A 27,247-nucleotide genomic window follows, 5' to 3' on the forward strand; every position below is an offset into this window, starting at 1 on the left:
TTTCGCTACAATGGAAAAACTCCTCTGGTATGTACACGTGTTTGATCTACATGTTTACTGATAATTAAATTACATGATTCTAAATGTGTCAGTGGACATGTCAGTGGTCATGTGTTTTCAAAGCTTGGTGATGAGTGTTAAATGATTGGTGATCACAGAATATGACATCTGCTGGTCCTAAGGTTTCAGTGCTGATATTGTCTGTCTCTTGTTTAGTGTCGATGCAGCCCGAGATGACGGTTCTCTTGGGTGGCTTGTAAACAATGACCATATTAACCCAAACAGCAGGATGAAGACGATTCGTGTGGATGGAAAACCTCACTTATGTTTATTTGCCACAAGGAGCATCTGTCCTGGTGAAGAGATCACATATGATTATTGGTGATCTGAGTGGCCATGGAGATGCACGGTACTGACACTTCAATAGTGTCCCATTCTGATTTATTGGATTATAGTAAAGTTATTAAACATCAGTTGTTACCAGTTAAGTTAATGTTAATGAGTTAACATGGTCTTTGATGTCACCATTGTGTGTATATTTTACACCTGTTGTTACCGAGGACCCTGTTTTATGAGGACCATCATAAGAACATAGTCTTAACATGGTCCTTGATGTCACATTGTGTGTGTATTTACACCTGTGTTACGAGGACCCTGTTTTATGAGGACCATCTTAAGAACATGGTCTTGTGTGTGTATTTACACCTGTGTTACGAGGACCCTGTTTTATGAGGACCATCTTAAGAACATGGTCTTGTGTGTGTGTTTACACCTGTTTTACGAGGACCCTGTTTATGAGGACCATCATAAGAACATAGTCTTAACATGGTCTTGATGTCACATTGTGTGTGTATTTTACACCTGTGTTACGAGGACCCTGTTTTATGAGGACCATCTTAAGAACATGGTCTTGTGTGTGTATTTACACCTGTGTTACGAGGACCCTGTTTATGAGGACCATCTTAAGAACATGGTCTTGTGTGTGTGTTACACCTGTTTTACGAGGACCCTGTTTTATGAGGACCATCATAAGAACATGGTCTTGATGTCACATTGTGTGTGTATGTTTACACCCGTGTTACGAGGACCCTGTTTTATGAGGACCATCATAAGAACATGGTCTTGATGTTTGAGTGAAGAATCTCAAGGCATTTCTCAATATCAAGGAAGGATCCTCGGAAGCCAGTATTTCAAGGATGCTACATCATTGACATCCGTCGAAGGACTGTTCCAATGTCGAGGATCCTCAGAATTTCAACCAAGGACTGAGTCCTTCGTTCGAAAAATATCCCATACACAGGAAAGGATGCATATGTGTATCTTTCACGCTCTCAAATCACCCACAATCCTATGCGCGCAGCTTTGCTATCTTGTCCAAAAATTAAAAAATGTTGAATGTTAGCAGAGTCGGAGCGTTAACGGTTTTTATTTACGTTACCAAACATTTGTTATAACTGTAGTAAATATAAGTAAAGTTTGCCAGTACAAATTACTACCATATTGATATTGTAAATTATACAAATACAAATTACGTTATTGATGGCTAACTGAACCGGACCTGTCATTTAACAATTGTTAGCTTGGTTGCGTCATCAGCATTTCTTTTATAAATAACTAGTTAAGTTGTCCAAAGTAATTTAACGTTAATATTATACCATTATACCACAGTGTTATTCAAACTGACCTTTTTACTGACGTAATGACGCAATGACGTGCACTTGCTAGCCTGTTCCATTTACGTGTTCTCCGAATGCTAAAGAGGAGTCTCGCCTAGCCTCTGAAGGAAGTGACTTGGAAGGACCAGTCCTACCAAGGAAGTATCCTTAACTTTGAGAAACGCCTTCAGTGTGTCGTTTGTTTGACAAAAGCCTGGTATTTGAAGACCGTAGTTATCACCATGACATTGGGCAGTGTGGATGTGAAATATTAGGCTAAATATGGATCATTCACATCTCATTGTTGCCATATGATATTGAAAACGTCTAATTGTTATCTTTAGATTAAGTATATTGTAATAGAAGTTGGTAAAAAGTCGGTCCCCTTGTTTGAAATTGACTTTCAGGCTGTATACTACTGTATTCTGCAGTTTTATCATATTTGTGTCAGCATTATTATTATTATTATTATTATTATTTTGGCTTTTTTATTTAAATAACATTCTCCAAGATTGCATATTATTTATTCAAAACTTTCAGTATTTTCAAATGATAACTGAGTAGAATCAGTGTCTAAAGAACCTAAAGAACTCTGAACAAGGCACAGCAGCTATAAAGGTATCCAAGAAGTTCTTGAAATAATTGTGTTAGTCCTTAAAAGAGTAGAACAGATTACGTTGTCCACATGTCTTGGTTTCATGCTGTATAACTAACACAGACACTGTATCTCAAATCACCAGTTTTCAAATGCTTGAAATAAAGTGTCCACATTTGTCTAGTTACCAATGTCCCGGTAATAACAAGGATACAAATAGACCAGACTTTTTTCAAACTAATACCACACTGAGACTCTTCAGTCAAGTCAAGACCATGTTCTTATAAAGGTCCTCGTAACACAGGTGTTAACATGCACACAACCTGACACACTGCAATATACATGCATGTGATGTAATACTTACAAAGTCATGAACATTAACTTGGGTGACACTTTTAAATATTGATTTGAAATATTGTAATCTTACTTGTAAATTACATTGATAAAATATTTGATGCACTCATTTATTGTCACAGATGTCTAATTTGATGTTCTTTTCTAGACTTTTCTATAGTGTGGTTGAACCGTCCACTCTTGAAGTCAACACTCTGTCCCAGTCAGAAGACACAGACGTATAGAAGGTACTGCGACTGATTGATTGATTAATTGATTGATTTAATTTGAATGAAATTTTTTTGATTTCATGTGTGAGTGATCAGCAGTGTTTGGAATAACGGCGTTTAAAAGAACGGCGTTAGGTAACGACGTTATTTTTTCAGTAATGGGGTAATCTAACTAATTACTTTTCCCGTCGTTACAACGCCGTTAACATTACTGGACGTTAAATGCGGTGCGTTACTATGCATTGATTTAATAAACTATGCAATCCAAACGCCCCCCTGGCTCACACAGCGAGTGAGGAGGTGAGTTAATAACGAGATTAATACACGCGGCAGCAGCGCCACACACACGCACGCAACAGCGATACAGAGATTTGCAGCAGAAATGGTGAGTCAGGAGCAATCCGATGAAAAGTTGGCATTTTCAAGGTGAAGATATAAGCACTACTTCAAATTCATTGTGGTCAAAGGCAAGAACGTGCATGTAATGTGTACATGTAATGTGTGACACGCATCTACAAAGTTAGTGGCCCAAAACACTTTTCTTACAAAGATAATACTTGAAGTGCAGGATAAAACTCTTGCTTTCTGTTGACGTGCAATAAATATCGAAAGTTATGTACGAACACCTGTCTGTTCTACTCATTTCAACTGACTTGTGAAAACTGCAAAAAAAAAAATAATACAAATTCTCTGACATATAGCAACTTTTTTTTTTACAGTAACGCAAATAGTTACTTTCCCTGGTAACGAGTTAATTTTATTATAGAGTAATTCAGTTACTAACCCAGTTACTTTTTGGAACAAGTAGTGAGTAACTATAACTAATTACTTTTTTAAAGTAACGTTCCCAACAGTGGTGATCAGTCAGTGTTTATGGACTCCAGTATCTGTGCATTATCAATTTGTACAGTTCCTGAATCCTTTGTCTGCAGTAGAATGTTTATTTATTTTTTTCTGTTTCCATAATTTCAGGTGACTCTGAAGAAGGACCGGTTACTATTGGATGATCAGGACTGTGTTGAGTAGGTAATAAAATGTGCATTGCATATTTGATGAAATGTTAGATTGATGTTGTAAGAAATCATCTCTACATGAGCCTTGCTTTTTTCACTGTTTTCAGATGTCACCTGTCAAAGAGCATGTGTTGAATGAGGAGGTATTCACATGTGTCGGATGAACTGTTATTTCAGTGCAACAGTGAATGCTCTGAAGTCTGATGTCTTCATGGGCTGTGATATACTTAGCTGTTACCAAATGTATGTAATTTAATGACCTGTTTTCACTTTCAGTAATATTAGTCGATGTCTGAATCAGGAGTGTCCAGACTCGGACCTGTAGGGCCAGTGTCCTTCACACACCTGCCTGGAGGTTTCTAGTATTATCTGCTTCAGGTGTATCTGGGGTTGGAGTTAAACTCTGCTGGACACCGGCCCTCCAGGACAGAGTCTGGACACCCCTGCTCTAAATACAGATATGTAGTAATATATGGACCAGTACCTTTCAAGGTCTATAACGTAAATGTTCTATTATGATTGTAAGTGATCTTATTAACTAAATGACCACAACTTCCCTGTCATTAAAAATACATTAAGTTATTATTGAAAGACAGTGTAGCTCTTAATAAAGTATCACATGTATGTTTTAGGAGAACATTGAGATTGAAGGTACGTCCATCCTAGCATGCGTAGCACAGCGGGTCTTTGAAACTCACAGGGAGGTTTAAGGAAACGCTTCTCTGAAATATGTCTTGTGTTCACTGTAGAATGTAGTGTCATTAGGAATGGTTTATAAATGGTGTGTGATTGTGTTCGACTTCTGAATGCAGATGTTTTTCATGTTCTGAGTTTTATTTTTCATTGAAGATGAGATCAACATGACGGATTCTGATGGTGATCCTGAAGAAAGTGATGGTGATTCTGAAGATGATGCTCTTGCTGGAGCTGCAGGAGACTCCAGTAATGCTGGTAAGTGTTTTTTTTTTAAATAATCAAAGTTAAAAAATATTATTTGGTAACGCTTTATTTTAGGGTCTTTAAACTGCAGTGGTGTGAAAAAGTGTTGGACCCCTTCCAAAATTTTTTATTTTTTTTTGCATGTTTGTCACACTTAAATGTTTCAGATCATCAAACTAATTTAAATATTAGTCAAAGGTAACTAACATAAAAGCCAGTGCAGAGACTGTAAAATTGGGGCAATATGATCATATTTTCTTGACCTTGTAAGGACTCTAGCCGCTGCATTTTGGACGACCTGTAGCTTGTTTATTGACGAAGCAGGACAACCACCTAGAAGTGCATTACAATAGTCCAGTCTAGAGGTCATGAATGCTTGAACTAGCTTTTCTGCATCAGAAACAGATAACATGTTTCGTAGCTTGGCAATGTTTCTAAGAAGGAACAATGCTGATTTGTAACATTGGAAATATGATTTTCAAAAGACAAGTTGCTGTCTAATATAACACCCAGATTTCTGACTGTAGAGGAAGTAACAGTACATCCGTCTAGTTGCAGATTGTAATCTACAAGATTCTGTGTAGTATTTTTTTTTGGTCCAATAATTAATATCTCTGTCTTATCCGAATTTAATAGGAGAAAATTATTTGTCATCCAATCTTTTACATTTTTAACACACTCTGTTAGCTTAGATAATTTAGAAGTTTCATCTGGTCTCGTTGAGATATATAGCTGAGTATCATCAGCATAACAGTGGAAGCTAATTCCGTATTTTCTAATAATATTACCAAGGGGCAACATGTATATTGAAAATAGAAGGGGACCTAGGATGGATCCTTGTGGCACTCCATATTTTACTGATGATAAATGAGATGACTCCCCATTTAAGTAAACAAAATGGTAGCGATCAGACAGGTAGGATCTAAACCATCTTAGAGCCTGCCCTTGAATACCTGTATAGTTTTGTAATCGATCTATGAGTATGTCATGATCTATGGTGTCGAACGCAGCACTAAGATCAAGTAAAACTAGAAATGAGATGCAGCCTTGATCTGACGCAAGGAGCAGGTCCTTTGTAATTTTAACAAGTGCAGTTTCTGTGCTATGGTGGGGCCTAAAACCTGACTGAAATTCTTCATACAGATCATTTTTATGCAGGAAGGTGCTCAATTGAGCAGACACAACTTTTTCAAACATTTTAGACATAAATGGGAGATTTGAAATAGGTCTATAATTTGCCAGTTCACTAGGATCTAGTTTTGGTTTCTTGATAAGAGGCTTGATAACCACCATCTTAAATTGTTTTGGGATGTGACCTAAAGAAAACGATGAGTTAATGACGATAATGTTAAAAAATAAGGAACCAACACTTTTTCACACCACTGTATTTTCTTATTAGCATGCATATTCTACATTCCTAATCTTACCCAATACATTAATGTAACAACTGCCTTATTTACTATTAATAAGCCGCAAATTAGGAATTTATTGAGGGAAACGTAGTTAATTGTTCATAAGTGTTCCCTATTCAAAACCTTATATTGTATTAATCCAGCATTACTAGCAGAATATTACTAAAATTAGGGATGCATCAGTTTTGTATTAGTGTATTATCTGGCTATTCCAATATGTTGATACTTAGTGTTTAGGCAAACTGATAAATGAGTGAAAAACTGATAAATGAGTGTTTCAAAAATAAACGTTTAACTGGCCAATTCCATTACTCTCTCTCTCTCTCTCTCTATGTATGTATGTATGTATGTATTTATGTATGTGTCTTTTCTGTTTGAGTTACTTACTTCTAAGTTTCCTGATCATTATGTGACTGATTGTCTGCAGGTGTTCAGAAGATGCCCATTGAGAGCACCACTGAACTTCCTGAAGGTACCAGAGGTTTACATTGCAATAGCACCATCAATGTAAGTACATGAGCTTTTATAGAGATGGAACTCACTAAAGTATGTATTCTTCTGTACAGAGAGTGAGAGTGAGGCAGAAACTGAAAACCCACGGAGAGGGCAGAAAGTGTCCTGGTCAAATGCTGAAGTTACAGCTGTAATCAAACATTTTAAGGACCACAGAGCAAAAGGAAACTGGCCACAATGACTGAATGCCAGCAGTGTAAAACTGCTGAGGATCCTGTTTTGGTGAGATGCAGTGCACAGAGCATACAGGATTTAGTAAGAAACCGAAGAATCATCTTAAAAAGGAAAGCCCAAAGCAAGTGATGTTACAGTATATCCTGTGTCTTATTGATGCCATTCAATTAACATTAGCACTTTAGTTGTTGTTTTTATTTCCCATAGTGCAAAACTGTTATGGCAGCAGTTCATACAAATATCTCCATGTAGAAATCAAGTTCAACTGTTAGTTTGTCCAAAAATGACAAAATTGTGTAAATTTCTCTTTGATTTTTGGATGACTTGTCCCTTAAAGAGTATTTCATTTCCAGAATGAAAACTGTCATCATGTACTCACCCTCCACTTGATCCGGACCTGCATCAGTTTCTTTCTTCTGTTGAACACAAAAGAAGATCTGTTAGTATCTGAACAGTTGATGGGCACTGTTAACTTCTATAGTACGAAAAAAATAATACCATAGAAGTTAACAGTGCCCATCAACTGTTCAGATACTAACAGATCTTCTGTTGTGTTCAACAGAAGAAAGAAACTGATGCAGGTCTGGATGAAGTACATGATGACAGAGTTTTCATTCTGGAAGTTAATGAATCCTAGATAAATCAGTTTCTCTACACATCTGCAGCATGCATTGTGTGCTCCGAGTTAATCGCATGTTTACTGTGTATTTAGTAGGGATGCACTGATCATGATTGTTCATAGCCGATAACGGGTTTTTATTTATTTTTTATTTTTTTATTTTTTACAAGCAAACTGTCCGATTCCGATACAGATTTCCTATTATTATTATTATTATTATTATTATTTTTTTAAGCAACAAACAAGAAAGGAAAGTATGCATAAACAAGATGTTTATTTGGTACTTAATAGGCCAAACTTGCTTTTGGCTATTGAAAACAATAACCGTAACCATCTGAAATTAACGGCAGTATCTGCACAGTAAGCAGACTACATTCAATACAAACACAGATGGTACAGACATCAGCATTAAGCTTTTGTTTTTGAATTGGGTTGAAACTACAGAGAACTGGCCTTAAATGAAAAGATTAACTGTAACCATGTGAAATTAAAGGCAATAACTGCATAGTTCTACAGTCCAAACAACACAATCAACACACATTCAGCATTAGCATTCAGTATTTTAGTTTTTAAATGTGGGTTTAAATTTAAAACAAGGTCTTTACCAGTGAGACTAAATAAAAGTATGATATATAAATATTATTCCAAAATGTTAAAATCAATTTTAATTTTATTCGCACAAATGGTGTGAATAAAACACAGATGCAAAGTGGTTCATTCTCCCAATTAAAAATAAATAAATAAATAGAGTAATGATTCACATCTGTATATATTTTTTTACTTGAGCCAATGAAAAATAAATAACTATTCTCAAGTTAAAAAATATAAATGTGAATCATTACCCTAAAATATTTTAATTTTTTTCAGTGTGCTACAGCAAGTGATTTTCAAATCAAATTAAGTCGATGTAATTTTAAGGAAAAAGAAAAATAATCCTATACTGAACTGACGTTTACTTCTGTCTTTTCAGTCGTTTCTCATCCAGCTCGCAAGAAGTTGATCTGAACTTCCTTCACTGTCTTCGCTTGTGCAGGGCACGGAAAAGTACGATACGCTCGCGCAGCTTCAGTGAGCACAGGAAAGGCTTTTATTTGTGCAGCAGTACACCAGCGGCTGTTCGCTTCCTGCTGTCTATTCCTCAGACGTGTATCTCGTGCTGCCCGTGTCCAGCACACAGATTTTGAAATACTTCCACACAAATGGCATGATAGCGAATGGTTACAATGTAGTCTGTGCACGCGGGCGCACTTACGGAAAAATCGGCTGAAGGAAAAAAAAAAAAGCCAATTGCCGTTCGTGTATTTTATGCAAAAACCGTCCAGTTCCGATTTATGGCCAGTCAACCGGTGCATCCCTAACATTTAGTGAGGTTATTACAACATGAGGCATGCCTTTTGAGGTATAGTTTTTTTTTTTTTTTTTTTTTTTTTTTGGTAAATTAGACTTAATTATTTGTTGTTGTTTTTTATTTGTGTGGCATTCCTTTTTTATAGAAAGATTACCCATTTTAATAATAAGTTTTTTGTTTATTTGTTTTTATGTCACAAATTAAAGTCATTATTAAAGTACTTCTAAAACACATTGGTGTCTGTAATGTTGTGTATTGTGTTAAAGATCCAGTAAACCACCTCAGTCTCGGTAATGCAGCAAAGTGACATGTCCGTGTGTTGTGTATGATCAGGTTCCAGTAAATCACATTTGTCCCTGTAATGTTGGACGATGTGCAGTTGTGTATTGTGTAAAAGATCCTGTACTCTTTAACCACCTCAGTCTTAGTAATGCAGCATAGGGACATGTCTGTGTGTTGTGTATGGGGTCATGTACCTGTAAAACACATTGGTCCCTGTAATCCAGAGAACGGACATGTTTTGTGTATTGTAAAACGAGTGTCCTCATAAATCAATCTGACCCTATAAATCCCAATTATGTAATGGGCGGGAACATTATAGGAGGGGCGTGACAGTCCTTGTGTACCACCAAAATATCATATTGTCATATTATCTATTCTGTTGTGTGTAAAGAAAATCCAAAGTGATATTTGTGTTCTGCAGAGTAAAACAAAATTTTTGATAGTTTTATCATCTCTGTAGGACACCGGGAAAGGGGTGTCCCCTTAAACCACCATCCAACTGGTTTGGCCATCAGAGTACTGCTAAACCACAAAAACCAGTATGTGTGTGTGTGTGTGTGTGTGTGTGTGTGTAACATGGAGTCAGAGATGTTTGGATCCATATGCAGTGGTTTAATAAAGTGAATGGTTAAACAGGCGATGATCAGAGAAAACAGCATCAAGGATGTCAGGGATATCCAGAATCAGCAACAGTTACAAGCAGAGGTCGGGGCAGGCAGCAGAGAATCACAGTCGGTATTAACAATCCAAAGTCAGACAGCAATTAATCATTCATGTAAATTAGTCAATATATATACTGTGTGTGTATAATACACACACAGTATATATATTGACTAATTTACATGAATGATTAATTATTGCCCATCACTACCATTTGTTGGACATGGGGTCTGATTGAGATGCCCATATCTTTGGAGCTGGACCATACAGGGCCTTTGAAATGAAGATACCTAAAGAAAAGTTTGTTAAGAATTAACATTTAAAAGGGCATTGAGGGATTTTGAATACTTCTTGGGTTACATGCATGCAAACTTTGGATCAAAATACTCTGCATAACAGCATTTTAAGGGTTTTGAACTGTCACCAGTGATACATAATGCAATAAAGATTTCTAAAGTCAACAGATTTTACTAATAGAGCTACCAATCTCTGGGGAAAATGGCTCAAAATCTCGGGTGAGATGGATGGATGGATGATAGTGCTGTGAGATTATAACAAAAAATTGTCTATTCTTCCCTTAAAACTGTAATTGCGATTATTAATTACGATTATCACAATTTACACTGAATGATATTTGTACCATTGTTTGATGCAACTGGATGCCGTGTTTTTATATGAATATAAACAAGCTGAAAACACTCAAACTAAAAATAATTTAGTGCTTTTCTATAGTATTAAGCCTCAAATGTCAGATATAAATCAGATTGGTTTCTTCTTTAAATTATGTTAAAAAAATCAAATATGACTGAACAATTACGTAATTGTGCCATCCATAATTGTAATTGCGATTTGCTATTGTATTAATTGTGCAGACCTAATAGATAGATAGATGGATGGATGGATGGATGGATGAAGTGTGTATTATAGCTGAGCTGATGTGATCCTCCTCAGGCAGTCATCAGTCAGCGTGCAGAGCTCCAGTTGTGTGTTAGTGATGCTGGCCTCCATCAGCTGTGTGTGTGTGTGTGTGTGTGTGTGTGTGTGTGTGAGCGTGAAACCATGGAAACCAAACACTCGAGTCCTCGACAGACAAACGCTTGTAAATTTGGAGACGTAGTGTTTTGTCCGTACTGAAGACAAACTGATATAATGTGTCTTTGAAATGAAACACTGGTGCAGATGTGAGGACCTTACACCTCCAGAAGATGCTCTGAAACACAAAACACAGGATTCACTGCTTCATGGCTTTAAAGTGTCCCATACAATCCCATTATAGCATATATAACAAACACTCACACAGAAATCTGAGAAATTAGTTCTTCTTGATATATTAATATAAAGTTTGCTCATTTTTTTTAATAACCTTTAATTATCCTTTGTTTTTATACATTTATTAAGGACGTTAATAGCGGTGTTTGCTAAGGTAAACAAGCGTCACTTTTGCTTTTGCTGATTTTGGTTTAAATATATTAAACAGTAACGAGAGTTAAAGGAACACATTACTTTTTTAATTTAGTGAAGTATGTATCTGAGTTACTTTTTCAAATAAGTAAAGCCAGGTTCTTTGTTTGACACAATTTATAAAGCATTAGACACACAAAGCTGAGTTGACTTGTTTCTCGTGTATTGACTGACTGCTCTCCTCTCCACGTCAGTAGTTGTTTTATAGAGGAACTTGATTCATGTGATCCGTGAAGGAGAAAAATATCCCAACCAGACTCAATATCCTTGCTATAGTTCATCACTAAAAATAGACTACTTTTTGATTTCAAATAAATTATTCTGTCAGATTCTCCTTTATGAGTCTAAAAATTATATATATAGTGTCAGAAATTATTTAGGAGCCTTGCAGAAGATGGCTTCATGATTCAAAATGTGTGGAATTCATATTGATTTGTGCTTTAACACTAAGTTGAAAGAAACATTTTAGATGGGAAGCTATATATATATATATATAAAATATAATTTCATATTTAACAAATCATAGAGATTCAGTACTTTTTAGTATCTTAATCATATGATTCATGAATTTGGAATATTTTCAGGTTATTCATTCAAAGTCATCTATACTTTTTCTTAATGAACAGGAGAGGCCGGACTGTCTATAGATGGATTGAGATATTTGGGAATCAGAGTTAAGTAAAACATCTGATTCCAGCTGGTCACACTCCTGATTACTCAAGTACACAACAGCTGGATTAGATGGATTCTCCCTCTTAATACTATCTGAAGGGGTGAAAGCCTTCAGAATGAATATACTCCTCCATTTATTAATTTGTTTGTCAATCCCCCTTACTCTTCCTCCATCCTGTGACTCCCGAATCTTTGCTGATATTTTAAGGCGGCTCAGCTGAGATCAGCATGATTCTGGTTTACTGACTCACCTCATATTTCATGGCTTCAGAAAGAAAAGGTACAGGAGATTTGAGTCTTGACACATATTTATATTCTGATTCCTTGAAGAAACTCAAACACAACACATCTGACCCATTTTCCAAAACCCTTATTTTAATATGACATGAGTCACCGGCTGAGCTGGGAGACACAGATATTATCGCAGCTCTCACCCTTTTGGAGGAATGCATTGTTTGTTCCAGAGAAATAAGAATCAGGCTTTAACTTGTGGTTTCACAATGGCTTACAGAATATTGCAGATCTTTATGAAGATAGTATTCCGATGTCCTCTGATTCCTTAAAAGAAAGAGACAAAATTCCCCAGTCTCACTTTAAGTATCTTCAGGTCTGTAATTTTTAACGATATAACACCCATTCATGACAAAGTCCTATCCTAAGTGGTTTAAGAAGAAATGGTGGTTAAAAATCCCAGTGCTTAATGTACAATTTCTGTGCTGTAAAGCAAATTTGTTAATACTTCCAAAGAATAAATAAATCACTAAAGATGGGCTTGGATACATAGCCTTCAAAGATAGATCATTGGTTCCTTTATTAGAAATGGTTCTTGGGTTAGTGTGTGATTAATGTTACAGCATATGTGACTTTCCCTTTCTTCTTAATTGAAAAAAAAAAGAATAAAAAAAAAGAAGTGCCTGAATAATTAAGTTAAATCACACAAATATCCTTTATGTATTTCGATGATCCAGTTAAACCATTCTAATCAGCTAAAATGACATTAAACATGACATATCTCAACAAGGTCTGTACATGTTGTATTTGACGACATCTTCAGCCTGAGGCTTCTTTGTTTCACTTCTGGTGTGAAATGGCTTTTACATTTGCCAAAAATGTAACTTTTTGATATTAAAAACAAACAAGCAAGCCCAGCCCGGATGAGAAAAAGAAACGCACTTTACTCTCCATAAAAAAAACAGTAACTAAATAACAAACTACTGACCTTATTGTGTATCAGTCACTCCTATCTTCCTTCTCTGCTAATGTCTCCACTGCTAAAATGACATACTACCATACGAAATTAACAATTCGTCTAACTCTCGCATGCTTTTTAAAACATTTTCCTCACTTCTTTGTCCTCCTCCTCCCCCTCCTGCTTCATCTCTAATAGCTGACGACTTTGCCATGTTTTTCATTAATACAATTAAACACATTAGTGCACAATTTTCCACACCACAATCAGTCAAGCTCATATCACCAGCAAACTTGCACTCATTTACATCCTTCTCTTCACTCTCTGAGGCAGAAGTGTCAAAACTCATCCTTTCTAATCACCCTACTACTTGCCTGCTTGATCCTATTCCATCTCATCTTCTTCAAGCCATTTCTCCTGCAGTTATACCTGCACTCACTTACATCATCAACACTTCCCTCCACACTGGTGTTTTCCCCTCATCATTTAGACAGGCACGTATAACTCCACTACTTATGAAACCCACCATCAACCCATCTCTTTTAGAGAACTACAGACCAGTTTCCCTTCTTCCTTTTATTGCAAAAACACTTGAACGAGATGTGTTTAACCAAGTCTATACATTTCTCACACACAACAACCTCTTTGACAGCAACCAATCTGGCTTCAGAAGTGGACATTAAACTGAGACTGCCTTGCTCTCATTTGTTGAAACTCTAAGACTGGCAAGAGCGGAATCCAAATCTTCAGTACTTATCCTGCTTGATCTGTCCGCTGCTTTTGACACGGTTAATCACGAGATCCTCCTATCAACCCTACTGGCAAAGGACATCTCAGGAACCACACTTCAATGGTTTGAGTCTTACCTATCAGATAGGTCCTTCAAAGTATCTTGGAGAGGTGAGGTGTCCAAGTCCCAACATCTAACTACTGGGGTGCCTCAGGGCTCAGTTCTTGGACCACTTCTCTTCTCTGTCTACATGGCATCATTAGGTTCTGTCATTCAGAAACATGGCTTTTCATACCACTGCTATGCTGATGACACTCAACTCTACCTCTCATTCCGTCCTGATGATCCGACGGTAGCTATTCGCATCTCAGCTTGTCTAACAGACATTCTTCCTGGATGATGGACCATCACCTTCAACTCAACCTTGCCAAGACAGAACTGCTTGTGATTCCAGCAAACCCATCGTTCCATCACAATTTCACCATCAAGTTAGGCACATCAACCATAACTCCTTCAAAAACAGCTAGAAGCCTTGGAGTTATGATTGATGATCAGCTGACTTTCTCAGACCACATTGCTAAAACTGTCCGATCCTGCAGATTTGCTTTATTCAACATCAAGAAGATCAAGCCCTTTCTTTGGGAACATGCTGCACAACTCCTTGCTCAAGCTCTTGTTCTGTCCAGGCTGGACTATTGCAATGCTCTCTCTGCAGGTCTTCCAGCCAATTCTATCAAACCTTTACAATTAATCCAGAACGTCAGCAAGATTCATTTTTACTGAGCCAAAAAGAATACGTCACACCTCTGTTTATCAATTTGCACTGGCTTCCAATAGCTGCTCGCATAAAATTCAAGGCATTGATGTTTGCCTGCAAAACTACCACTAGCTCTGCACCCATTTACCTAAATGTATTACTTCAGACTTATGTGCCTCTAGAAGCTTGCGTTCTGCAAGTGAACATCGCTTGATTGTGACATCCCAAAGAAGCACAAAGTCACTTTTACAGACTTTTAAATTAAATGTTCCTTCTGGTGGAATGACCTCCCCAACTCAATCCGAGCAGCTGAGTCCTTAGCCATCTTCAAGAATCGGCTTAAAACACATCTCTTCTATCTTTATTTGACCCTCTAACTTTATCACTCAATATTCTAATTCTATTCTTATAAAATCTAACTACCTTTCTAATCTTTTTATATTCTATTTTCTTTTCATTTATTATGCAATTGTGTACATGTGTGTGTGTGTGTGTGTGTGTGAAGTCCTTATTATATTATATTCAAATCCCATGCTACGTGTACTGTGTTAACCTAACTGAGACTTGTTATAGCACTTATTTATCATTGCTCTTTTCATTGTTTTTGATTGCTTCCACTCTGTCCTCATTTGTAAGTCGCTTTGGATAAAAGCGTTTGTTAAATGAATAAATGTAAATAACACAATTAGTTACTTTTTTAAGGAGGAAAGCAGTATTATAATGCACTATCTTTCAAACTAAAGTTGAACTCGTCCTGCAGCGCTGTGCTGTTGAAATGAAGTAGTAATCAGACACATGATTTTCACTTGAATTAAAAAAACCACTAGCATACTGTACTGTATCTACAGAGACTTGAAAATGACTCCCTTTTAGAGGACGAAAACACCCAAAACTCCCTAGCAACCACAAAGCAATGCATTAATAAATGTCCCTCAAGACACCCTGGTAACCCTTTACACAACAGATACACTCAAGGTCTCGTACAGCTGTAGTTCAGCCAAGCATTGTCAGTTTTTTGGGGCATTAAAGTGTAAAGCATTGATTTCACGTGAGGAGCAGTCTGGTGCGACTTCAGCCATCTGAGGTTTGATCTGCACGGAGCGAAAACCTCCACCATCACAGTTACAGGGGAAGTTACCAGAAGCAGTGGGTGGAGCCGGAGGAGAGCACCGCTGGATGTAAACCAGATGTGCTGCTCGCCCTCCAAAACTCTCTCTCTCACACACACACACACACACACGGCGTCAGTGATTTAATGGGCTTCATAAGTCAAAGCCTCCAATTTAAGGAGCTCCACTCCTGGAAAACACAATTAAATCTTGTTTGGCTGCTCCTGCTGCTGTTATGTTGCTAGGCGAGAAAGCTAGTTTATGCACATGATATAGTGCGATGTAACAAATAAGTCTACTTTGACAGAGAAAATGATGTGCATTTGGAGTTTATGTCTGTATAAAAGCTCTTTGTCAGTCATCTGCTTTATACTGTAGATTCTGTTAGAATTTCAAATAAATAATAAGACACCAAATAGAAAAAAAAAAAATATATATATATATATATATATATATATATATATATATATATATATATATATATATATATATAAATGCAATACAGCAATGACATTTGTTTGACTGTCAGCCTCGACATTTTCTGGCCAGAGAGCAAGTACTGTACGTAATGTTCTTGAGATCTCTGTTGGCATTTGTACTTCAGAGTGGTCATATTATCTACTTTTGCAACATTTTTAGTTACTTTCCTTCTTCCCTGAGGTCCTCTTATAATGTCAGCATAGTTTTCCCGCCTCAAAAACAGTAATGATTGAGTTTTCATGACCATTTCCCACCTTCTCTGACTCTCAAGCCCAAAGTATACTTCAGTTTTGACTCAAACACTGCATCAGGGTGAGCAATATGAATTTTGTTTTTATTTCTAGCTAACAGTATATATCTCAATATAGCTGTTTGTTATTTTTGCTATTAAAAATAAGAACAATTAAGCAAATTACAAACAAAAGGACAAATACAATAGAATAAACATACAAATTAAACTTTTTTTAGCCACAGTAGGTTTATAAATTACAATTAAATGTAAAAATTAAATTACATTTGTTTATTTAATATGTAACAAAATATGACAGGAATTTAATAGTTAAGTGTAGTCTTCACTATATAAATCATACATGAATTAATTCTTATTGAAGATCCAACAGGCATTACTGTGTGTGTGTGTGTGTGTGTGTGTGTGTGTGTGTGTGTGTGTGTGTTTGACCATTCAAGCACAGTACGACGTGAAAGAGAACTGAATTTCGTGATTGCATGCTGTCTGAGAGGGACTCCTTTCTGCTTTCTCTGGTTTATGTCAGTGTGTGAGTCATTTTCACTGCTTATTGCACTTAATAAAATTATATTTGATGTTTAAGATCCAACATGTCCCACTCTTTACTTTCTCATTAAGCATGTTTCTTGATCACTCTTACATGTGTATCACTTTTTAGTAGTACTGTGCTACATGGATACATTTACATAATCTCAAACAATAGACACGTTATCGTCATGATATAAACCTTGACACCAACCAGCTCTAACTAAGCCTATGTGTAAAGCCAGTGCATGATGTCAATGCAGACAACTTTTGTTGTTGCATTTCTTTTTTTGACCTGTGAAACAATGTCATCCCCTCGTAAACTAATTAGTGCAAGAACATTCAAGGCCCTTCAAGATGAGTTTCAAATATGACTGCAAATGTGGAATTAAGCAGGATGTTTTTCTACTGTACCTTTAAGGTACCACAGTTTCTGAAATATAAGTTTATGAAGTTTAGTTTGATTGAATGGACTGTGATGTGGATCACATTTTGATGTCCCCATGATATGAATTAATCATGCAACGATTGCCTTTCTGTTTTACTCATTACTACGTTATTCACACTGGCGCTGTCATCTCTTTGACTTATGGGTCATGTGGTAGTAACTCGAGTGCATTCTATCCCTTAATGATGTAGTTTTGAGTGATTTGTGTGTGGGACGTCAGGGACTCTGTGTCCCAGGTTGATAACCTCATATTTATATCAAGAATTGTTCTGAAAGCAAAACACAACAAATCAGAAACAAACGGTGGGTTATGTTGTGCCCACCCGCTCAGTGTGGCCGGTGAACGGTGGGAAGCATGCGGATGGTCACTATCTCAAGCTCTCAGTATTGAGAGTGACAAATCTGATTTGTGGATGTTGGAGTGAATCAACATGGTGCGTTTTTCCATAATGCACCCACTTTAGTGGTAGAATGGCAGGTTTTAGTGAGTATTAAAGAACCGCCCGAGTTCATGGAGTTTGGACAGATGATCCCCGGTCTACTCTCGCCTGTTCTCTAACCCTCTCCGTCAGTCAAGTCATCCATGTTTAGTTCATTGAAAGCAGACGTCACTCTCCCCTTCAACCCAACAGTGCCGTCCATTCATCAGCCCCCAGCAGAAACTCAATCTCCTCTGAGAAGGAGCTGCGTGAAAGGAGCCAGTGTGATTGTTGAGGGCTGTCTGTCTGAGATGAGCCTGAGTGCTCTCAGCCCAACGGACAGTGGTGCCAGATGTCTGCCTCTCCCGCCGGCCTCCCTCGGGCTCGGGGAACAGTGCCACGTCACCACAGTTTCACATTGTGTTATCACTGTGTTCAGATGTGCACCGGCCGACAACTGTATCAGCAGATACCAGCTTCTCAGATATGACGGCACATCCGTATTTCACATCTGTGGATGTTGAATTGGACTATGACAGAGGTGACACTTCCTTCAATCTTAAACACCTCTTCCTAGAAGCTTCTAGATTGGCTGGTTCAGGCGTGTTTAATTGGGGCTGGCCCTCCGGGAACAGGACTGGACGTTCCTGGTCTGTGTGAACTTTATACCAATGTTTCCCAGCCGTTTCTGGAGGAACTCCAAGACAACACATTTCCAGACTCTTCCTAATCAAACGCATCTGAATCAGCTCATCAGCTCATTAGCAGACTCCAGCGCATAAAATGGATGGGTCAGATAAGAGAGCGATCCAACACATGTACTGTTGGGGTTCCTCCTGGAACAGGGTTCTAGATGAACTAGCGTTGAGATTGATGGATGTTGAATGTGTTTTAGCAGAGATGGAGCTTCCAGATCTACACCTGTTGGTCCATGTATCATTTTAATGAACTGAAACCCTGAGTCACTTTGATGTAGGGTTATGAGATATTCATCATCTACGATAATACCATAATTGTTGTTTTAACGACATGCGGACTGACACTGTCAAGTCATTCAATTTGCACACAAAAAAAAAAAAGGAGTCCAAATGCATTGACTGCGTGATGAAGCCTATCAATGCAGTAAAAATGCCCATCTAATTCAAGTTACAAAAGCAAATAATATGCCTTTATTGGTTTTTGTTTTTATAAGATATGATATAGTGAAGTAATATTAAGTGTGATATTGATTTTTTACAACAGTTCAACAAACAAGAAGTTAACATTGTGTGTTACATTTCTATTTTCATTACATTGGTGAGTTTCTCCAATGAAAATAGTTCCAAACAAAGTTGGATCAAAGTATTTGTGCATCTGAGAGCAGTTTGATTCCTGAATGAATCTGTTTTTGAATGAATCATTTGAGCCAATGATTCAGTACTCCATTCATAAAGACATGATTCACTTGCTTTGTTTCTAAATGAATCAGCAGTTTTGAACAAATGGTTTGTATGAATGATTCAGTGAATCACATTAAGATTAACTGCTGGTTTTAGTATCATTTTTTTATTTCCACGATAGGCCTAAACTAACCAAGGTACCTTTTGCACTCTGCAAAATATTGTTTAATTATTGTTATAAAATGTAGGTGTCATTTTTAGTCAATATTATATCACACACCCCTTCTTTGATGTCACTAATATTGTGGTGCCAGTTTGAAGACTTATCTACCCTTTTTTTGTTTTTGACAGGTTCTGGAGAACTACGAGCGAGAAGGTTTCCAGTTCCTGGCCAAGGTCTTTAACTCCTCCCACTCCTTCCTGGAGGATCTGACCGGCTTGACTTTGCTCCATCAGGAGACTCAGGCCGCTGAGGTTAGACTCATCATCTGCTCACAGTCCCATCCGCTCCAAAAGCTGTGTGCATTCATTATCAATTGATCAGATCCACTTGCACATGTACACTTTGAAATATATAATGCACAGATGGTTGAAACAGCCTTTAAGTCCCGTGACCACTAGTCCACACAAGATTGTTCAGAGATGAGTGAATGATGAATGATGTGTTCACTATCAGCTCAACACTAAAGCTTACAGCACATTGACGAGATATGATCATGCTTATCATTTTAAAAAGAAAAAGAGGGTCTCCATTGAAGCATTGAGTTTGTGTTGACCTGACATATGGTGCACACACACAAAACTCCCATCAAACATGCATCTGAGCAGGATTATTTCATATCGGTGCATCAATATGTTGCAGCTACATCAGTCAGCAGTGTCTCTGCACATTCAAAAAGGTTTCTGATGAAGTTTATTTACATCTATGCATTCAGTAGACACTATTATCTATAGCTACTATCAATAGAGGAAAAGAAGTGATTCCTAACAGAGCTGACAATGTAGATCTAATGCCAGATCTTATTAGACAACTGGATAAGGACACACTATAGAGAAGAGAGCCTCAAAGAATATATTACAATGATTTAAAAACTGGACTGTGCTGCAATATTGTTGCATTCTTCTCATCAACCATTTAAAAAAAAAACAAAAAAAATATTCCGAGTTAAATCTCTTTGGCTCATTTTATCTGTGAAAGGAAACCTGCTTGATAATTCTGCACACATGAAAATAAGGCCATTTTCACTTCCATCCTTCATGGACAATTATATTTCATTTATAAATGATCAAATACAAAATAAATAGTAGTTATTTAGATTGATGTGGATTGGAATTGGTAAAATGTGCTTGGAAAAAAAGATATGATCAGAATATCAATGTGCCTGATCATTAATCTACATATATATATATATATATATGTTTTTATGTATGATGTCTTAATACTCCCCAAATCTTGCAGAGGACCATGCAATCCTAATTTTGGTCTAAATCCGCATATATAAAACCTTAACGATTGCAACACAAGCGTCACTGAGGACACTGCTCCAACACAAATACTACATTTGTAATTCTTCCTGCGCAAGACGTTGCAGAAAGAGAAGTAGCCCTAATGCAGTCAGTTCTTGCTGTTCCTGGCTCCCGTCCCAAACTTCACCTCGACTTGCTCTGGAGATCACGTGCTCCAAACATATCACTGTGTTAGCTCCGATCTGCGTCTCTTTACCCCAGCGAGCCAGACGTTCCCAGGATCGGTCCCTCGCCAGGACTCTCCAGTGACAAACACACTGTGGGAAAGTCCCACATCAGCAGCTCTCCAGAGCGGTTTAGAGACGCAAACCCAAAATGAGAGGAGATGTGCTCCTGCATTCGCCCACGCTTATTGTCTGAAGCCTTCAGATTCATTTCACTTGGATCTGCAGTCGGGCGCTTTGTATTCCCATGTTGACGTCTTGTATTTTTAACTTCAGCTTCAGGATTGATGTCAAACTGTGAAACCAATGGAAATGTACCACTTCTAGTTTTGTGTGGGGAAAGACGCGTCTCTCGTTACTTCTGGACGCTTTGATTCAGTTCTGTGGGACCAGCTTGTCTTTATTTTCTTTGACATTTTCCATGCGCTCTGGTGTCCCGTGAGTTTTTAAGCAGAAATAATATGTTGTTTATGAGAGAATTTAAAACTGGTCTAGCATAAAACATTTTAAACCCGAGAAATATCTGTACAACAACCACCACTGCACCCGGAGGCTCTTAGAAACAGAGAAAATCATACAGAAACAATCATTCAGTCCTTTTCTGAGGAGCGTAACTGAGTAACATTGCCACACTTTATCACTCAAAATGAACTATAATTAGACATGTTTTGGTAAAAGGGTTACAAATGCATGATATTTTAGTTTAAGCATTTCCTTCCACTGACCATTTGATGGAAAAATACTTGTTTCAGCCCCGTTTTGCACTCTCTGCATGGTTTATTTGTTGATTTTAACATGCTTGATAAGAGCACAGTGTGTGTGTGTGAAATTGCATAATAATGTGCTCTTGTGAAAGCTAATGGATATAAACAATCTGATGAGCTCCAGGAAAGCTTTTCTGTGCTCAGATGAAGTTACCCATGGACCCAGCCGTCCTAATAACCCTGAGACTCGCATCTGTCGACAGTTTATGTGTAGAACAAGTAAGTTAAAATGTCTATAAAACAGAAAATACAACTTTTTAAACGGCTGGTGTTCATCAGAACCTGTAGTGGAAGCCGCTTGAACATTCACCAAGGTTCAGTTAGGCTTAAAGTCTGAAGGGATGACTTTTTAAGCATGTTTAGACCTGCTAATCAGGCCCATTTCCACAGTAGACTCGATCTGTAACAGCATGTTGAGTGAAGGACTTTCAGAGGTTATGTGTGTTGTTGGATCATCTGTAGGAGAGTCGATGTCCAGCTGATGCTCTGATCTTTCTGGGTAATGTGTTTTGTCATGCCAGCGTCGTCTGATTCCTCTCCTGGTTTCTGTGGCTCAGGTGTGTAGGGATCCAGCGTTTGATGAGTGTGTATTGTGTTTATCTGCAGCACATTAATGTTGTCATTGTGCAGACGTGAGATCTGGACACAGTCTGATTGACTGAAGCAGAGAAAGGCGCTTTAAGGAAACGTAACTCACTGGTTCTTCATCTGTTTCCACCGTGATGTCGACTAGTGTATTTCCCCTCGTTCCTCCTCACGTTTGGTAAATGATGGTGTTGTCTGCGGTTGGAGGCAGTAATGTACAGACACAATGGAGCTCTGTGTGCTCAGACGCGTTCAGATTCACTTCCCTTCATTTCTGACTCCAGCCGTCACTGTGATAAAGAAGCCATTGTGTGTTTCCCGTCCAAAGATGCAGCTCTTCTGTCCCACACAAACCTGTCAGACGTGCCGCACTCCAGCAAAAAAACAAAACAGGAACAGTTTTCCTCCAGTTTTTAATTTGTATCCTTATAATTTCACACTGAAACTCCAAATGAATGCAGAAACAACATAACAATAATACAGTGTGTGCATAATTATTATGCAAGTATGTTCAGAAATTATGTTCTGATCATATCTTTTTTTTTTTTTAAGCACATTTTACCAATCCTAAACCACATCAATCTTAATATCTGCTTTTAATGTTGTCTTTAATCATTCATGAATGATATATAATTGTCCATGAGTCATGGAAGTGAAACATTTTCTTTCTTATTCCTTAGTATTTTGTGTGACTGTTGTGTAGTGTAAGAGTAAACTTCAGCAGTGTTGTGCACATTAAACTGTACATATATGATAGGCAGTGATATCAGCTGATAAAGGCCGTGTGTAAGGCTCTCAGTGAATCGGTCGTACACATGCACTCTTTCCTCAGAGTGGGTCTGCGTGTTGTTACGATCACATCAGTGCTTCAGTGTAAAGCCAGCTGCTCTGTGTTTACACTCAATCTTAGTTAAGTGTACTTGTCTTTCATCAAGAGCCTTATAACTCCTAAACTTCCTCACAAGCATGTACATGGCTTCTCTTTTGTGGATATACTGTCTGCGGGCCAGTGTTTATATTATTCACCTCCCCGGCTCTGCTCTGGGAACTGTTTTGACCCTAATTTGATTTTAAATAGGCCAATCGGTGGAGAAAACCCTAATTTAATCCACACTCTTGAAAATAATGGCTCCAAAGGGGGACTTTCACAGCAATGCCACAGAAGATACGCTTGGGATTCCTTCAAGAGAACAGCTCTTACAAGAACCATTCGTTTTGAAGAACATTTTAATAATCTAAAGAACGTAAATGTTAAAGGTTCTTCCTGGAAGCCTAAAAAGAGCCTTTATTTTTGAGAGTGTGATTTAAGTCCACTGTCTAGTGAGCAGTGCGGTTGCAAACCTGTTTTTATACTTGGGCTGAGATAAATCTAAAGCTGAAGTCTGAAAATCTGAAGTGTTGACGGCTGAGAAAATGAGACGTGAATCTTCTGTACTGCCGTGTAATAACACACACATATTACTAACTCGCACCAGTGCTGACGTCATCTACAGTTGTTATAGTGGACAGCTCTTAACATGATAGGAGCGTGTTCTTGACTCCAGCATTACTGCACTGTTGCTTCTGACTTTTTTCTTCAGTACAACAGTAAAGAAGATTTTTTAGCTGAAACTGTGGTCCTTGGTAATTCATTAAATGCAAGTCAGCAGCTACTGTCACCAAAAAAAAAGAACGAAAAACCCTGTGGCTCCTGATGATATATTGAGGTCTTATGAAGAGGAACGATCGGCCTGTGCAAGAAACACTGGTTCTTTCAGACGGTTTGTTTCAAATGAACTGGTTCACACATTCACACATCAGCGGCTCATCAGTCTTCAGTCCGAGTCGAACCGTTGATTTGTTCATCACAGGATCAGACAGACCAGTGTTTGGGCTCAAAGATCTGTGCCAATCGAGCCAAGAACTGATTCAACCGGTTCACAGAAAAGAGCCGGTTCAAAAGAATGATTCGTTTCTGAACCGTCACTCTGGACTGTTTGCCTGTGGCTCTGGATTACAGGTAATAATAGTGTAATTAATGTTCAGTTTCTTGCACAGACTGATCATTTCTCTTCATAAGACCTCGATATATCGTCAGAAACCACAGGTATTCGTTTTGTGTTCCTTGATATGTTTTTTAGCCTCACAAGTGACTCTCACAGCTGCTGATGTTCATGAATCACCAAGGATCTCTGAAGAACACGGTCACATACGTTACCTGAGGATGAGTACATCTAAGCACATTTTCATCTGTGTGTCAGCTATCCCTTTAAGTGTTAATAGTTCATCCTGAAATCAGACAAATCCAGCACGTGTTCTCCTTAATCTTATATATAAATATATCCAGAACTAAAGGTGTGCTCACACCATTTCTTGTCCTCTATCACACAGAAGTCACTTCAGAAGCAAGCAGCTGTGTTTCAGTCAGCTTGGCAAATTCACAACTTGAGTATCTACAATCCACATTGGGAGCTTTTATTTAGTTTTTTTGCTTTAAGAAAGCTTGAAGCAAGTGCACTGACACTGTTGCTGTGATCCAGTCACTCGTCCCTATAAAGTGAGTGCCACGGTGCACTATCTAGGGCTCCAGCTTGTGTCTACAGTAGACGTGTAGTGTATGGTGTGGCAGTGTGCCTTCAGTAGACGGACGCCTTCTCTCTATTTCTGGCAAACTGCACAGCTACTCTAGTCTTTATTTTGCCTGTCCGACTGAAGTGAAACGGCTCATTTATAAATATCTGTGTGAGTTATTGCTATGCATTTTTAGTCCTTGCATATTTTTGTGACTGATCATTAAATCAAAGGCAAGTTATGGTGTTTCTTCTCCAGTGTCCGTCCATGAATCAGTAAAAGATTTGCATCTATTGTAACTGTTCAGCTGACTTCTTAGTAGTAATCAGTCTACACTAAACTTAATGAAGAGCCATAATGAAGTGTTTCTAGCTTTGTTCAGTCTGGTCTACTGATGGATCACATCCAACACATGAAGCAGAAACTTCAAGGATTTAAGGATGTCAAACACTTTTTAAGGAATATTCATATTTGTATTAATATACATTGAATTAACAGCATGTATATATGAGTGTGTGTGTGTGTGTGTGTTGTTTTTAACGTTTTGTTCATCCGTAAATCCTGAAAGATAAAATCTATCACAGTTTCCACAGAAATATTGTGCTGCACAACTGTTATCAACAGTGATAATAATCAGAAATGTGTCTCGAGCAGCAAATCAGACTGATTTCTGAAGATCATGTGACACTGAAGACTGTTGATGCTGAAAATACAGCTGTGCATCACAGAAATAAAATACAGTTCACAAAATATTCACACAGAAAATAGATATTTTAAGTTGAAATAATATTTCACAATTTTAGTTTTTTTTTTCATTTTTTTTTTTATTGAAGTAATGTGTGTGGAGGCCGCGGTCATTGATCCAGCAGTGCTCTGTGACGGAGGCTGCTGGGAGAAAGCCTCTGGAGGTGATGATGGCTGTTTTATCTCTTCTCACGGCTCCAGATGGAGCTGGACTGATCCTGGCCCTGTCCTACAGCGCTGTCATCTCCTCTCACATCACCAGCCCTGATCCTCAAACCACACATGGGAGCCAAAGATAGGATCGGCCCCGCGTTTGGCTCTTCCACTGTTTTTAGGCTAGTTACAGATAAAGATACCGGTTTTACACCACGACTGTTTGATTATCTCCACCTATTGTGAGTTGCCATCATAAAGCTCATATTATGGATGTTGTCAACCCACATAATGTTTCAGATGAAGAATATCCGCTCCCACGAATGAAGGCTGTGATTGTGCTGTGGTGTGATTTAGCCTTCAGCTGGTGCACACAGTCATTAGTGGTGTTTGTGAAGCCGAGCCTCACTATTACTGCTGCTCAGTGTCATGTGATCTAACCAATCAACACTGAGTATTAAGCATTGTTCAACTGCAAACCTTTACACAAAACAACTTTCCAAAAAGGAGTGACCAGAGCAAACAGTGTTGCGTTGCACCAGCATGCAGTGCATCTTGGGAACAATATGTGCTAACTATAATTAGAAACCGTATGTGTCCTGTATTGTAATGTAAAGGTAGCTCTTGATGTTGATGCGTTGGCCTGGTGTTCCTCTGAGATATGCACTGGAGCAGAAGTCAGAAGCTGGGATGGTGTTCACAGACGGATCATAACTGTGTGGATGTGGTCAGAGCGGGTCAGGACTCATTCTCTGGAACAAGAGCTCCTGTTTGATCTGCGCTCAGCTTCTCTGAAAGCTCTTCTCTGGTTTCAAATCATTTGCCCTCGTCTTTGAAAGTCTTCCAGTCTTTCTCATTAAAAGATCCTTTTCTCAAATCCTGGCTGTAAGGAGGTCTAGTGTGTGTGTGTGTGTGTGTGTGATCTCCAGTCCGACCACACTTGAGCGGCTGCTCGACACACTCGTAATTAAACGGGGCAGGTTTGCGCTTGCTCTGGCCCTTTGCAGGTTTTCTGTTTTTCACATCTGATCAGTAGTCTGCTGTATCTCAGCTTCTCTCTCTCAGATATCATGTGTTTGCTCCTGAAACAGCTGTCAGTGAGTGATGCATCAGAATCCATGTGTGATGCTCGCTCTGGTCCAGAAACTGCTACTGGTGCTGAGTGATTATTAAGCTCGGACGCCCGGAGGACACTTCAGTTTGGGTGTCAATATTTACTGTATAGATACGGACCAACACAAAGCCACCGCTCTGTGTGTGTGTGTGTGTGTGTGTGTGTATTTTTACCTCCAGGGCATCCAAGATGTGTGTGATTTGTTTCTTCAGTAGAACACAAACAGAGATGTTTGACTCATGCCGTTGCAGTCTGTCAGTCTTATAATGGAAGTGGATGGGAATCACGGCTTTGAGAGTCAGAAAAACATACACAAACAAAACCAAATAAAATCATGCAGCTCGTGACGATATATTGATGTGTAAAGACCATAGACTGTATAAACACATGGACGTAGTGTCCGTGACGTCACCCGTAGACTCCTGAAGAGTGTTTTTGAAGCCTAAAGTGTGCAGAG

General features: G+C 38.2%; 1 protein-coding gene across 2 annotated transcripts in view; it reads left to right on the forward strand.

The window, feature by feature from the left end:
- atg7 (ATG7 autophagy related 7 homolog (S. cerevisiae)) overlaps nucleotides 1-27,247 on the forward strand; it is an 85,796-nt gene that overhangs the window by 50,967 nt on the left and 7,582 nt on the right. For both annotated transcript variants that reach the window (XM_026220730.1, XM_026220731.1), the window contains one exon: nucleotides 19,541-19,663. In XM_026220730.1, the coding sequence (XP_026076515.1) occupies nucleotides 19,541-19,663 (123 nt within the window). The remainder of the gene's footprint in view (nucleotides 1-19,540; nucleotides 19,664-27,247) is intronic.

The sequence above is a fragment of the Carassius auratus genome, chromosome 36 (genome assembly GCF_003368295.1).
Source record: "Carassius auratus strain Wakin chromosome 36, ASM336829v1, whole genome shotgun sequence".
Taxonomy (NCBI): domain Eukaryota; kingdom Metazoa; phylum Chordata; class Actinopteri; order Cypriniformes; family Cyprinidae; genus Carassius; species Carassius auratus.